Source organism: Cydia amplana, chromosome 18 (genome assembly GCF_948474715.1).
Source record: "Cydia amplana chromosome 18, ilCydAmpl1.1, whole genome shotgun sequence".
Lineage (NCBI taxonomy): Eukaryota > Metazoa > Arthropoda > Insecta > Lepidoptera > Tortricidae > Cydia > Cydia amplana.
Window position 1 is genome coordinate 2,605,501 of NC_086086.1, and position 16,615 is coordinate 2,622,115.

The 16,615-nt window shown below is 34.9% G+C and overlaps 1 protein-coding gene and 1 long non-coding RNA gene across 2 annotated transcripts in view; one reads left to right on the top strand and one right to left on the bottom strand.

The window, feature by feature from the left end:
• LOC134656300 (uncharacterized) overlaps positions 1 to 12,689 on the bottom strand; it is a 65,778-nt gene extending 53,089 nt beyond the window's left edge. The window contains exon 1 of the long non-coding RNA XR_010097506.1: positions 12,358 to 12,689. This is a non-coding gene — a long non-coding RNA (uncharacterized LOC134656300). The remainder of the gene's footprint in view (positions 1 to 12,357) is intronic.
• LOC134656247 (A disintegrin and metalloproteinase with thrombospondin motifs 7) overlaps positions 1 to 16,615 on the top strand; it is a 123,820-nt gene that overhangs the window by 30,325 nt on the left and 76,880 nt on the right. Inside the window, exons 2-3 of the mRNA XM_063511753.1 lie at positions 1,536 to 1,912; positions 12,731 to 12,950. Of these exons, the coding sequence (XP_063367823.1) occupies positions 1,744 to 1,912; positions 12,731 to 12,950 (389 nt within the window). The 5' untranslated portion in view covers positions 1,536 to 1,743. The remainder of the gene's footprint in view (positions 1 to 1,535; positions 1,913 to 12,730; positions 12,951 to 16,615) is intronic.

Here is a 16,615-nt window from a genome sequence, read left to right on the forward strand (position 1 = left end):
GACGTTGCCCTGTGGAACTCCCAGGTCAGATGCATGGATAACACTGGCGCCGCCTTATCGGCACGTGGACATTACCTGTACCTTTATTCCAGGAACTCAATAATATAAACAATAAATATCATTTGTTGCTTTGCTGGGTTTCAAATCTCTAAAATATTAAGGGTGTTTGAGGTTTTATTATGTGGGTCTCAGGATACCCTGTTGAAATCCTTCCGACTGGGACATAGGCGTAGTTGGCGCCACCTTATCCCTTATTACGTGTACTTTTACTTTATCCTTAACTATTTATTTTGTTCCTACGTTTAAATTTTTCTCTGTCTTTGTTTACCCTTTCGTACATATTTTTCAGATCAACAATTCAACACACCTACCTACACTAACCATTCGCACTATCACTGTTCGAAACAATTAAAATGTGTTAAGATTAATGGTAACTTTAAAACTCCTTAAAGTAATGTTTTTGCATTTAAAATTTTCAAAGCGAGAATTAAAATTAGTATTAAAAAAATTGCAGTAATTAAAGGTAGCAGACTATGTCAGGCCGAATCGATTTCGTCACTATGTATACTTAATTTTTGCAGCAGCTGCTGAATAAACATTCAGCGGTAACCTATTCATCATTCTTTATTTCATTGTTAACGGTCTGCGTACGATACCAAGGCTGTCTTATGTAATATGAAGAAAACGTGCGAATTTGAGGTTCGGAAAATGGTTAATTTGCACACTTGAGAAAGTGACCAAAAGTCTTAAAGTACGCGACAACACCGATACATAAATTGTATGGCGTACTTATTTTTTATACCTCTACTATAACGCGAAAGGAACGCTTTCTGTCTGTTACCTATTCATGCTTAAACCGTTTGATTAGTACCCACACCAATTTAAATTAGTTTTTATCACGGATGACGATTTTTAGTGGGCAAAAAAGGGGTTGATTTTACCATGGAAGTGGTATATCGAAGTACTAATTATACGCAGACAAAGTCGTGAGCTTCTGCTAGTAAGTTAATAAATTAGGAAAGTAGAAATTAAGAATATTTGAATTTCGCCTATGTACTGTTATATTTTTTATTTTTAATAAGAGAAAATGAAACTACGACATTAATAACCCTTTAATTAACCGACAAAACCATCCAAACTCTCGCTATCACGTCTCCAGTGGTAACTAAAACACAAATCGCATGTGTCTATATGGGCACAGATTAGAGATATAATTATGTAACAGACGGCTCCACTCTCAGATCGAGATAGCGGCCCGTCTCTACACGCACGCGTACGCGGCGCTCTGCCCCCACTTTTATAAACTTTTTTTATTGAAGTCAACTTTTTTTAGTGCGTGAAATAAAGGCTTAACTTTAGTGATAGCAGTTCAATTTAAATTGTACTTTTTGTATAAGTGTATAAATACCGATTAGTGATCAATACCGAACAAAATAAATAAACGTTAATGGTAATAAATTAATAATAAATTATATTTTGATATATTTCCAGTGTAGTCGTAACGTAAATTTAACATTTTATTTCTTTTGTTTCAGATCGAATATAATGAACGTTCAACAAAGCCGACGACAGAGCATCTACACATTAACGCTGTCTAATTACAGGCACAAAATATCATAACAGTGTTCTAAGTTGTCCGACTCGAATTACGTTACGTTATGTCATTAGCGCAATGATAGAATGCACCGGTAATAGTATTGTCATGCCAACGACGTAGACGCTAACAGTCACTCACGACGCGAAATGATGGTGCTTAGAAAAATGGATGTGCGGTGTATATTAATACTGTTATTATTCCAAACTTTGGTGGCGTTGTGCAGCGCGAAATTTATAGTAATGCCTAAAGTGGAATATCCCACGGGCGATGTTCAAGAAGAGATCCAGGACAGCATTAGAAACTTCATACATACCGGTAAGTCTATTATCAATTAATCATTTAAGGTTAATGTAGAGAAGACCGAAAAATCTTTAGCATTATTTTAAAACATGTGGCATATTAGCGAATAGAATTTAAAGCGCTTACTAAACGTACCGTTAATAATTAAAATTGATGTTTGTAAAGGGTACAAAATCGGCGAACAGATAACGTGTGACAGGGCCTCTCGTGCGATCTCACTAATTTTAAGATTCGTTTTGTAGTTGTCACACTGTTTGATGGGTTCGTAATTGGATTCAGGTCTCGCAGCGGACAGGGCTCGAATGACTCATCGGAGTTTAGGTCAGAACCTTCTTAAACGGATGTTAACCACTGACATCTTGACAAATTGTTTTGCTAAAATTAGACATTATTATTACTCGGATCGGCTTTTTATAGGCATCATTTGTAGAAGTTGCTCAATCTTGTAGGTAATTTACATTCAACTGCATTTCGAAAAATAAAATAATATTTATAAACCTAACACTGATCCTTGTGACACGCCTTTTTTAGTTCATTTTATTAACACATTTTTTTGTACCTTTGTTAGTTTTCGATCATGTTATTATATTGTTTGAATAAATTACTACCACATATTGGGAAATTATACTTATGCATCGCAGGAAAAACAGTTATTGTTTACACATGTGCTTTCTATGTATCTCAAACGGTTCTATTTGTTCTAACTAGCCACTGGGCATTTCGATCGGCGAACTGAAAGTGTAGCAATCGACGACACGTACGGCAACACAGTCTATTTGCAGACCTAATAACATCCAAAATAAACCGTGGATGGCGTTATGCAAACGGCACATGTTCCACAAACTACCAATGAAGCGTAACGTTCGTTAACGCAGACCGATAAACAAAAAAACTTAATAACCGAACCGAACGTTGAACCGACAAATCAAAACGTGGGCTGAAACTAATTGACAATTGTTCAGCTTAAATACATCAAACAAAGTGACTTGCGTAACTATAAATTAAATGATATAAGTCTCAAATGTACGAGTATACCTATCTACTCCATATTTGAACTGTGTGACTTCACTCCTGTTAGATTTATCATCTCGCAGCCCGGGAGTGCCTCTTTATTGTATTACTGATGTGTCATGCGAACTGAAGGACTGAAAACGTAATAATGACAAAGAGTATCATTCGTATCAGGTGATTACATTACAGTAGACAGCATTAGATATACAGAAAACTAAATAAAGATTACCATTGACCAAGTTACCTACTTTATTTCTTATGCTATTACTTTAAAATTGATTAAAATAACAATTATTTTATATTAATATATTTAATTATCTTTCTAACAGTTTCAAACTAATTTATAGCCATTGATTATTAACGAGATTAACTTTTTGCGAATGTACTGACTGAACCAATTAGAACATCAAAGAATAAATGGAAAGAAAGTAGGAAAAAAGTAATTTTCGAAATCGTTTTACCCGACTTTTCAAAATAAAAATAAAATATAGTTCCCACTATTAGGTAGGTACCTACTAGTTAATATTGTTTCAAATAAGAAATAAGTAATCAATGTAAGAAATATATCACTACTAAACTAATTTGACTCCAAACTGAGCGTACATTAAAATAATAATACTATATTTGAATTACATTATCAAAAAGTGTAATTATAAACCAACTTTATCACGGGAAAGTGTAAAGTGTAACGATCTGATTTCTTTATCGCTGTGATAATATTTGCAGAGGCTATCTTATCGGTTTGCGAACGGCGAATCCATCGCATCACTCGTATCGTGACGTTTATGTGACGTAAACTATCAGAGCCTGGGCTGTAACCGCGAACCACTTCGTCCGTTCGTACGTCTATTTGGCTCTATCGCTCTTGCATATTCGAGTGATAGAGGCAACTAGACGATAGTTTCATTTTCGAGGTTAACAGTAGCCTTAAATGGTAACATACTCGTAGTAGACATTAAACATGTGTGGCGTGATCGTCCTTCGTCATTTGTTTACTAATTAGGATTAAAACTGCTAATGAGCGAGGGAGCTTTAAACTTTTATCATAAAGCGGATTAGATTTGGTCGGCATCAGTTGATCTGCAGTTGTGGAGTTCTTGGAAATTTGTTTGCATTAATAAAATTATGGATAAATAATAGGTACACGTACACAATTTAAATAGCGTATTAAATACTCATAAATTATACATAATTTATTAGTATAAAGGACGGTTATATTATAAGCAGCTGATAATTATTATTTGAAACTAATGTCATACTGTAAAACAGGTAGATCACCAAAAAGTCATTGGAAATATTAATATGGCATAAAAATAGGTAAGCCCTGATAAAAATGAAGCAAAATTGGGATGCAAAGCCATCATTAAAATATCCTTTTAATATAACAATTTACTATCTTAAGATAGTATCTTAACTAGAGTGATTGTTAGAAATAACAGGGAAGGTTCCTTTAATATATCAGTTATATCACAGTATATTTCACAACGGAAATCTTCAGTTAGTCACACAATAAATAGTTACACATAATGTTGTACAGTGAAAATCATTAAAAACATCCGTTCACGCCTTACTCGACTTGCTATAAGGTTTACTTTGATTATGTAATTAAACCTAGTGTCTTTTATCGCCGCGTAAAATTAGTTTTTATTGCCCAGTTACTCGTACGGAAAGATAACGTCTGTTGGTTTTACTTGTACTTACGACAGAGAGTTAGATAGACAGGGATAGAAAAGTATATAATATAGGTACATACAATTAATGTTCGTAATAACAGTCTCTGGTAGTCAGTATACAATCCCAATTATAATGTTTGATGTAGAATAAATAATAAACGTTCAAAATTAAAATTAAAAATCTATTTCGTAAGTATTTTTGTGAAATTAAATTTATATTTATGTTTTCAAGAACTTCTAAAAGTTTTGGCTTACTAACAACTAGGTACATACATACTTATATTTACCTCCAGTATTGTTATTTTTATTTCAAGAAAGGAACAGTTGGTTATTTACATATTAGACGCGTTTATGATGATGTCTCTTTCACTATGGTATCCGCGGTCAGTACCTAGTATGAAAATGCTCTGTGACCGTAAACGTAATAGTATTATGCTCATTAAATTTGCAAAATTGTTTGCTTCAAATTATAATAATGATTACCACCTTGACCAACCGAATTACTGGCTAACACCAGGTTATTTGGCAGATCGTTTCGAGTGGTTTTTATTCGGCATTGCAACGTGATGAATAAATAATGAAATTTATTTTGCTCATTATAACCGCATTATAATCTTTTGATCGCATTAAGGACCAAGAGTCCGATTAATATAAGTAAAAAATGTTCAGAAACAGACACAAGTTTCAAGAATCACGATTTTGCAAAAAGCTGCCCAATTAAACGCTTCCTTGAGACTTGACAGTTAAAACTGCATAGCGCTAATCAAGCTTCTCAAAGTAAAAAACATGGGTAATCATAAAATCATAACTTTAAACAACATTCCCGGTCGCATGAAACCGACTATTATAAACTATTCAACGTCTCGCCACCAGCAATTTTATACGTATTTGTTTGAGGATATACTTAAGTACTTAAATCAATTTCCACGGTAACTATCATATTTTTTTACGGCAAGAAGCTAAAAGATGCCAGCTACATATCAATGTCACACATAAAAGGTAGGCACGTCAAATCGCTTTCGTTACACTAGTTGGAGCTAAATCGTATTATGTACACTCGTTATAGTGTAATTTATAGATAATGCTTCAATCTGTTGTAGCCACGTAACGTGTAAGTAAATGCCCAGTTGTCCTCCTACGCTTACTATGGCTAGGTCGGTGCTCTGCCGCGGTAGGGGGCGGTACCCTGGTGTAATGGCTAGTAATTGCTGTCACGTTTATTGGCCTGGAGACATGCGCAGGCACCCACGCGTGCACAAAAACGTTACAAAAGAAGGTCTCAAAAATGAGCAACGAAGCTTACGAAGGGAGTTTGGTGTTTTTTTGCTACGTTTGTCTCTTCTATTGGCAGCTTAGTAAAGAGTTTTTAGAAATTATTTGTTATTAAATTAATCAAAGTTGGAGGTTAGGTCGAATTTTTTTATTTTATTGAATAGTTGGATACCTACTATGAGAACGATTTTTATATTCCGAGAATACCGAAGCAACTGACAAAACCAAATGATTCGATCACCAGATCTAATCTAGCAAAATGTTCTGGTACGAGTAGAAGGTATTTGTCAGTAATTGATCCAAATTAAAACATCATTATCAATTATAATACGAGTACGATGATGTAAGTGCTCCATTTATGTTGAATAACTAGGGAAACGAATCGTTAGTGTAATGAAGATAAAGACCGGCTCAGTTAACTGTCGGTTCGTGGTTCTGATAGCTCAATGTATCGAGCAATTAGGGATTCAAAGGTTTTTAAATTTCAAGCAATCCGTCTGACTTGTATTGGCCAATCGATACCGGTTCTAGGCTTCATTTTAACTAGAACCCCAAGTCGTTTCCAAAACTGTGAAATCCATTGACCTAATTAATAAAATAGTTACATTAAGTATACCTACATATTTTATTGCTAAACAAGATATAAATGTATGCTATGAATTTCATTTGAGCACAAAAAATGCCGCAGGAATTCGTTCTGACAGACCTTCCAAAATCGCATTTTTTTTTATTTGCTTAAAAATTAAGTATTAATGTTGAATTGTTGATGTGCTGATTAAACCCATCCAGAATTAAATCTTTTATGAATTCAAACAAGCATGGCGTGGTGAAAAAATAGCCATGAAAAATAGAACCATCCCTTTATTCTCAATCAGATAATGATGAAAAAGACGATGTCGCTGACGACAACAAATACGCGGGTCGTTGGAACTTGTGTGGCGGTCAGCTGAGTGTCGAGTGGCGTGCTGACAATGCTCCCGAGTTTCATAGGAAATTGCTCCTAGGCTAGCCGGTGGCAGAAAAACGACACGCACCGTCTAGTCTCATACTTAAGAGCCAACAGGAGCTAAGATTAAAATATTTTAGGTAAATATACCCGTCTCGCTAACGGAAGCGGCTCCTAAAACTAGTGCGATAAGGACAAGGCGAAAAATCCTGCGTAAAAATATCAAAAATCGAGGTTTCACTCGACTGTTTCCTCCTCCAAAACTTAACCAATCGTAACCAAATTTGGAAATCTAAATGATTATGACATTATCTGTGTCGGACCGTTTTGCTTTTTTGACTAATTGATGTCAGTTTTGAATAGCACGCCTCTCATTGCGGCATAGTCAATTAGGCCATTTTGGCCATTTTTGAAGGGCTCTAGCGCCTTAAAAAACAAAAACATCAAAAAAAGCAAAACGGTCCGACACAGATATTGACAATATTAATCTGTGTTGAAAAAATCATTGCTCTAGCTTCAAAACCCACGGAGGAAACAGTCGAGTACGTTTGTATGGAGAAATGACCACTCCTGTTGGCTCTTAAATTACGAATAATTACTTGCATTCGCATATGTGCATACTCCATACATAACTTTGTTCATGAATAAACTTTCATTTCATTTCATTTCATGGAGAACTTATTAACTATGGGATCACTTTGGTTTTGTAAATCGGTTATACAAGCGTTCGAGGTTGATGGTTAGAATTTGGAACAGTTATAGCAACTACTCTAGCTTTAACAGTGATTAAGTCAAAACCACTTACTTACGGGGACGGGGATAAAACTTGTCTTTAGGTTCATTTTATTCACTTAGCGAGCAATGTTAATCTCGCCACGCTTCAGAATGGCACTCCTATCTAAAAATTATGCACCAATTAAGATCCAAAGCCGCATGCGATAAATGCTTGCAATTAAATACATATGCTATTAACGTAAACGCACGCGTCGTAAGCACCTATAAGTACGAGCGAGTACCGTAAACAATCTAATTTGATAGACTTCATTAAGTGTAATCAACCTGATAAACCACCGCTAGACACACTCATATCAAAAACGTCTTAACACGCAATGTAACACTATGTTGTTACGCTGTTTAAAAATGGACAGTAGGGTAATGTTTTCGGGTGCGCCGGCGCCACCGCCAGTGGCGCCATCTGCTAGGGCGCGGGCCGCGGGGCGTGACATTGACCCGCTCCTAACCTAAGTCAGAGACAAGTTAATAGAGGAGATTGGCAATCTCTAAATGCTGCACGCACGCCCTTTATCTACTTTTGTAGTGCTTTTTGCGTATGAGAACTGTCAATTCACCAGTGCACTTGCGAGATTGCTGCCTCTAACATATAATTATGTCAAAAATATCTTTATTCATGTAGGCCTAGCAACAAGCACTTATGAATCGTAACATACTTATAAATTATCTTAAGCTAATTATCAGAGCAATTTATTGATGTTATTATTCCATAATAATATTGGATTATTATACAAATCAAATTTAACACAAATTTAAGAATTTCACAAAAGGATCGTCAAACATGAAATTGTATAAAAAATACTAGTCTAGAATGTTTCTAGAATAAAATCTAAATGTCAAATAAATAAATAAAAAACACAAAAGAAGTACAACATCGGAATATTCGGAATATCAATTTCCTCATAATTAATCAAATATACCTAATATATAAATAATCATTTCGAATAACAATTAATCCCACGTTGTTTTATCATTCATGTAGTCTTGTGTGGTATAATACGCTTTAGATATAAGTTTACGTTTTACATAATTCTTAAATTTATTAATAGATAATTCAGTAATATGGTTTGGAAGTTTATTATAAAATCTCACACAATTACCCATGAATGATTTTTTAATTTTATGGAGCCGAGTGAAGGGCACTGCGAGCTTATGTTTATATAATTTCACAATTTTTTCTAAAATTTACAATATTTTTATGTACATACAGAATATTCTCATAAATGTATTGACAGTGCACTGTCATTATGTCAATTTCCTTAAATTTATCTCTAAGTGAGTCTCTATGGTTCATTTTGTATATTGCTCGAATAGCCCTCTTCTGCAGAACAAAAATGGTATTTATCTCTGAAGCACCACCCCATAGTAAAATACCATATGCCATAATGCTATGGAAGTAACTAAAATATACTAATCGAGCTGTTTTCACATCAGTTAACTGACGGATTTTGCTCACTGCAAAAGCTGCAGAACTCAGTCTATTCGAAAGAGTAGCAATATGGGGACCCCACTGGAGTTTAGAATCTAAAGTTATACCAAGAAAAACTGTACTATCAACTAATTCCAATTCCTCATCCTTCACAATGACACTTGTTTGCACATGCCTAACGTTACTACTAGTGACAAACTTAATACATTTAGTCTTTTTCTCATTTAACAATAAATTATTAACATTGAACCAATTTACTACTTTTGAAATAGCATCGTTTACATCATTGTAAGCTTGTTGCTGTCGTTTGACTTTGAAAATAAGTGAGGTGTCGTCTGCAAACAACACTATATCATGGTGGGTCTTTACAAGGAATGGCAAGTCATTTATGTAGATAAGGAACAGGAAAGGCCCCAATATTGACCCCTGCGGTACACCCATAGAGACCAATGACCATCGCATCGCACACTCACATCGACCCTTTGTATTCTACCATTTAAGTAGGACTTAAGTAAATTCAGTGCCGATCCTCTAACTCCATAATAATGAAGTTTATTTTTAGATATATGTACATGAAAACCCTATAAAGACTTGCAATGCACGGAAATAAGTAGCGCCATCTATTTTAACGCTCTCAGAAAGCTTACTACAAGGGGCCCGTTTCTCAAAAGCTTGTAACTTGTAATACAAGCGGATTTCTCTTTAGACAGTTTTACAAAAAAAAACAGTAACTCGCACCACAAGGTATCAGTTTAAAATTAGTTTAACAGAAACTATAAGTGTGAGACAAACGACATAGTCCATATGTAGATTACAAGATTAGTCATAAATCTACAATATTTATATTTAGTGCTATTTAGATAGGTAGCAATGTAAAGAATTACTACATTGTTACTAATTATGCCAAATAAGGTCACTGGGTAAAGTTTAATGGAAGTGTTGTATGGAGATTGACAGTCTTGTCCATATAAGTGTCTCTGCCCAACCGATTGTTCTACCGCTCGAAAGAAGAAAGAATTAAGTGTATGCCTATGAATGTTGAGGCGTGTACATTTACATTGAGTTTGTCTTTATTGTTTTGGCATACAGCGGTCATTTCCATACACAATGACAAGTGAAAAAGACCGATCTAAATGACGAGCTTTGACAATGCTGCTTGTTTTCATTAATAATTGACATGACATGCCGATGTCGCGTATTTTCGGCTCGTTCTAAATTAGCTCGCATATTGACTTGAAGGGTTATTATCTTTACACAATAACTAAAATTACTGCCTTATATGCAAGTTTAATATATTATTATCAGGAATTACTAGCTTCGATTGTATCACTATGTTCTTGCAATAAATATAGGTATTTAAATTTCAATAATTAGTTTAGTATCATATGAAACACGCAAAAACTCAGTGTAGCCATTTTATTAAGAAAGGTGTAGGTACTAGTCAATATTTTACGTTTTAGTTTTCGAATAACTAACTACTATATATACTAGCTAATAATTTTCACGGGTTAAAAACACTTTTCTTCTAATCAATATGTTGAAGAAAACAATTAAATATGTAATTAGCAAAAAAAAAAAATTCTAATTGCAGTCATTTCTAGAGATGCCACGAATATTCAGCAACTATTCGGTATTCGGCCGAATAGTAGGCAACATTCGGCCGAATACCGAATATCTGTTGCCCCTACCTTAAAAGAAAATTTACACAAAAAAAAACAATAATGAGGTACATTTAATATTTAAAATGTATTATTGGAAAGTTGTTAAATAGGAAGACCCTTTTTTAAGCATTTATTGATTATGAAATATTTTATTTTTATCATGGGTCTGATTTGATTGACTCTAACTACATTCTAGTTCTGCCTTACAAAAAATATATCTTAGCAAACGTTGTGCTTTGTTGGCGAACAGTTTTCATAATAATTGTAACTCACAATGTTCGCATCTCATGCCGAATATTCGGTATTCGGCCGAGAGAGTGGCCGCATATTCGGTATTCGGCCAAAACCACTATTCGGGGCATCTCTAGTCATTTCAATCTTTACAGTTCTGAATAACTTTTTTGTTAAATTCTGTGATATACCTCTACCTATCCTACCAATTAATATTTAAAAAAATCCTTCTATATTCAATATATTCCCAAAAGATAGTAACAATGACAATGACACAAAACCGCTATAACCTGCCCAATTCACTATTTACACAAACGGTATCAAATTGCAAATATGGTGTGATATATCTTGCATCATTAGTAAACATGTGCAAAAGATGACAGAAAACACATGTAGGTATAACTTATACATATGTAGATAAGTTTTATCAGCATTATGATAGTCAATGCCGCGTTTCCGTTTGTTTACCAGTTACCTAATCGTAATATCCGTTCACTTCCGATTTTCTCGGAAACATGTCGTTGTCGAATACTCTTTCAAAATAGCATTACTTTCTAACCAAGAATATCAATCTTAATTTTTACTGAATAGAGGACAAATTGCAATCACTCCGTGGTATTGGTTGTGCTAGCAGAAATTCTCATTAAGTATTTTTGTCGATATCTGACATGTGCACATTGTGCACTTAGATACTTACATACAATCAAAACGCAGTATGTGCAGTCACGTACGCTGTTTCTGTTTGGAATAAATTGATTCAGGGGTCATTTGGCATATTTCATAGTATCCTAAGTTGTGCCTGTGCCCTAAATTAACTACTGTGTGTGTGTCTCATAGTATCCTAAGTTGTGTTGTGCTGTGCCTGTGTTTTCTAGAGAGATGCTAGATTTATAAAAATCTTGTTACTTGTATAATCGCTATTTGCATTTTTTAAATATGGTTGTTAGACTAAACGGCAAACATCTGCAATAACTGTTAAAATTATGTGTAAATACTAAGGTTACAGTTACAGGTCATATATTATAAAACGCGACTCTGTGCATCTTAATATGTGAAATGGAGAGAGTTTTATCCAGTAACTTATTGCTAGTCTATAATTATACGGATTACGGATTAAGTCAATTAAGGAATGAGTTGGAATGAAAGAGCTGTTAGACTTCATTCAATCACTTGCTTCATATTTTTCATCAAACCCTAGTTGTGTTGAGCGTTTTTAGGGTTCCGTAGCCAAATGGCAAAAAACGGAACCCTTATAGATTCGTCATGTCTGTCTGTCTGTCCGTCTGTCCGTCCGTATGTCACAGTCACTTTTCTCCGAAACTATAAGAACTATACTGTTGAAACTTGGTAAGTAGATGTATTCTGTGAACCGCATTAAGATTTTCACACAAAAATAGAAAAAAAAAAAATACATTTTTGGGGTTCCCCATACTTAGAACTGAAACTCAAAATTTTTTTTTCATCAAACCCATACGTGTGGGGTATCTATGGATAGGTCTTCAAAAATGATATTGAGGTTTCTAATATATTTTTTTTCTAAACTGAATAGTTTGCGCGAGAGACACTTCCAAAGTGGTAAAATGTGTGTGTCCCCCCCCCCGTAACTTCTAAAATAACAGAATGATAAAACTAAAAAAAATATATGATGTACATTACCATGTAAACTTACACCGAAAATTGGTTTGAACGAGATCTAGTAAGTAGTTTTTTTTTAATACGTCATAAATCGCCTAAATACGGAACCCTTCATGGGCGAGTCCGACTTGCACTTGGCCGCTTTTTTTTCTTCAAGAATCCTCACCAAACACCTCATTCCAGGTCTCTACTCCCACGTGCACCTGGACCCCTCGCAAGTGCAAGTGTCAACGCCGGTCAAGGTCACGCACGACGGGTGGCTGGTGTCGCGCGCGGTGGCGCACGCGCACGAGCACGGGCACGCGCGCGCGCGGCGCGACCTGCGCGGCGCGGAGCACGCGCTGCCGCACGCCGTGCACTATAACCTCACTGTTGATGGGCGGGAGTTGAGGCTGGATTTGCGGTGAGTTCCTTTATCCATTTTGCCTTTTTTCTGTTTTTTACCTCCTGAGTGTGAAGTGTTGTGATTATTTCAAGCTACGAGTCGCCATTTTCACATATTTTTTTACCTCATGCCTGCAAGGATAACACTAGATATAAAAGACCTCTAGTATAAAACTAACACCTATCAATTAATATTTGCGACCAAAAGTTCACTCTACTAAATACACTAGAGAGTGGAAAAGCAATTAATAAGTTAAAATCTTTTTTCCAAACGACTAGTGAAAAAACGAACCTTCGCGAGCCGATTTTCAACAAAAAAGAGAGTTGTCCCGTGCTAGCGAGGTGATGAACCTTTTACTTACTTTTTTAGGAACAAAAAACTAATCTGAATACACGCTATGAGACGTGACCGTATCCTCAATAAAACATGATAAGTTAGTTGCTGTCATGAGCACAATATAAATGTCTCGTGACACATTTTTTGTATACTTAACAAAAAGTGATTTCGCCATTAGATAGGTACGCGCGTTTATCGTACAGACTTCTGTTTTGCTTATCACAACAATCTGAATTGTCAATTGCACAACCCAATCAGTAAAGAAACTCATAAAAGTCATGAGAAAACAACACACAGTACTATATTTAGAACTTCTGTTGAGCTTATCAATCTCACGACGATTTGATACTGAATCATCATACAAAGTTCAAGTTCAAGGTTTACGTAATAAAAAGTCGTAAAACTACTTTGTATGTTGAATGAGTATTTTTTAGGGTTCCGTACCCAAAGGGTAAAAACGGGACCCTATTACTAAGACTCCGCTGTCCGTCCGTCCGTCCGTCCGTCTGTCACCAGGCTGTATCTCACGAACCGTGATAGCTAGACAGTTAAAATTTTCACAGATGATGTATTTCTGTTGCCGCTATAACAACAGATACTAAAAACAGAATAAAATAAAGATTTAAGTGGGGCTCCCATACAACAAACGTGATTTTTGACCGTAGTTAAGCAACGTCGGGCGGGGTCAGTACTTGGATGGGTGACCGATTATTTGCTTGTTTTGCTCTATTTTTTGTTGATGGTGCGGAACCCTCCGTGCGCGAGTCCGACTCGCACTAGGCCGGTTTTTTTTATTCCTTTTGGGAGGTCTCTTGTGGTATCTAAACCATGTGAAATTAAGATAATTTAAATTATGCCATCTGTTAGATAACGACGGTAACAGACACGAAATGAATAATTGATAGCGGTTACTGAGCTGTTAATGCGAATCATCTCTCAATCCTAAACAGTTATTGGAATATTGATTATAAGTACAGAATAGTTTTTTACCCGAATACGATGCAGCCGGAATATGATTCAGTGATTCTAGCAGTTTATGTAAGTATATAATATTTATGTAAGTATGTTATCTTACCAACCTGCCTGGGCTGTGGGTAAGTTTAGTGTCGTGCGTTCCGACACAGAGTCAAAACATGTATACTTAACGATTTTAATGATTGCATTGTCAATCTTTCTGATCAAACTGACTTAAGCTACATTTTTAACCGACTTCTAAAAGGAATGAGGTTGATGTACATTGTACATATCAATAATAATCGCAGTCAGATTTTAATGATCCAAAAAAATTATTTGTTTTTAATAAGAGAGTTGAATTGTTAACAACAATTACCTAGTGATTGTTACTAAAGCTAATTTTTTCCCAATACAATACATACGGGAAGCGTCAATAAGTATTTAAAATTAATCTCAACTGAAATTTAGAGCCCCCAAGTGCGAAACCCAACAACTACGTTTTTTGAAGTGAAAACTTCTTTAGCGGCGCTGGGCACTTTTTAGGTGGGGAAAAAATGATAAACTCGAGACAGCGTAAGGCGATCACGTGACCGTAAGGGGCGTAAGGCGATCACGTGACCGTAAGGGGCTTAGATGTAGTGGGTTTAGATGGCCACTCATAATTTAGATGGCATTTAAATCAATAAAGGAAAACTCAATGTTATTTGACATTTATTTATTTATTTATTTTATTTTTATTTAGAAATTTAATTCAGGCAACAAGGCCCATATTACAAATACCTTACAGACTAACATACGTATGTATTTTATAAACTTAAAACTAAACACTAGTTATTTAGTCGATAAAACGGCGTTTATTTATGTTGCGGACTCCTTTTCAAGACTCTTTACCTATGTTCAAATAATTTGACGTTGTCATCATGGCAGTATATGTATTTTCGAGTCAAAGTGTCTTTGTGTGACGTCTGTGTCTTTGAACGGGATTCGCTCACCTCGTCACCCCAGTATTTTTGGCAGCATCGGTTTCATGAAATAATTGCTCTAAACTCCGTCTAGAGGATTCCTAGTCTATGCCGACCACACACCTACTCAAGTTGACAGATTGAAAAAAAAACAACATTCAAATTAATAATCAATCATAATTAATTATATGTATGGGAATGGGACTAAATCAAGCGTAAATCTGTTTAAGGTGTGTCATTTTGTCTTTGGTCAAAACGCCTGTAGGTGATATATCTAGACACACGAATGTGATAATTAGGCGCATTATACACACTTCAATTAACATAATAATATACTAATAAATTCCGCCTTCCAATTAAACTTGTCCATTTGTTTGTTTTTTAAATTATTTTGTTTACTTTTGGATATCATTAATGGCCAGCGCGGAAACAACACTTAAGAAAAAAGTTTGATATCTGGTTGGTTTAGATTGCTTAACGAGTTACGTAACGAGATCTTTATTATGCCATTTCTAAATCCTGGATTATCATAATTGCTGTTATGGTGCCATCGGCGCCAATTTCATGATTATTTACGTTTCCGGATTTCATTCAAAGATTAGCGATGACATAAATACTTATTTTAAAGTATTTTAACCTATAGTGTTGAAATAAAATTTATTTTTTATATATTATGAAATTAGGTCAACATATCCGGAGACACACGAACAAGCCGATTTGTGATATTGTCTAGCTAATGGCTCAATAGGAATAAAATTAAAAACAACACAAGGTAGACAGAACATATCACGCGCATATGTGAGCATACAAATTGCTGTTCATAAAATACTACAGGGTGACATTTGTGTCGCGATCAGTAATATGTTTTTCTAACTCCATAAACAACGAGAAATTTAATGCCCCTACTCTTACTAAAATCAGACAAGATTTTTTTTTTTTTTTTTGTTTATTTTTTGTCATTTATTTTACTTTTACAAGTGGCAATGTGGTATTTAAACAGCTTTGTAAGATATTTCAAATGAAAAATTAAGTAAATTTGATTTCTAACTGGGACAAATGACAAAATTGATGTCAATGACAGTTCCGATTCAAAGAGGCGATTCAATTTACCAATTTTAATATCTTAATAAGCCGTTATCCTAAATCCACTTATAAAAGTAAAATATATGTCAAAAAAAAACAAAAAAATAAAAAAAATCTTGTCTGATTTTAGTAAGAGTAGGGGCATTAAATTGCTCGTTGTTTATGGAGTTAGAAAAACATATTACTGATCACGACTCAAATGTCACCCTGTATAACGACAATCAGAGTAATGACAACATGATATATGTAAAACGATGTGATTGTGATCTGTTACGTAAAACAACAGTTGGTGACACATATAAGCCACATCTATATAAATTAGATGTAATATTGGCTCAGGTCATCTAA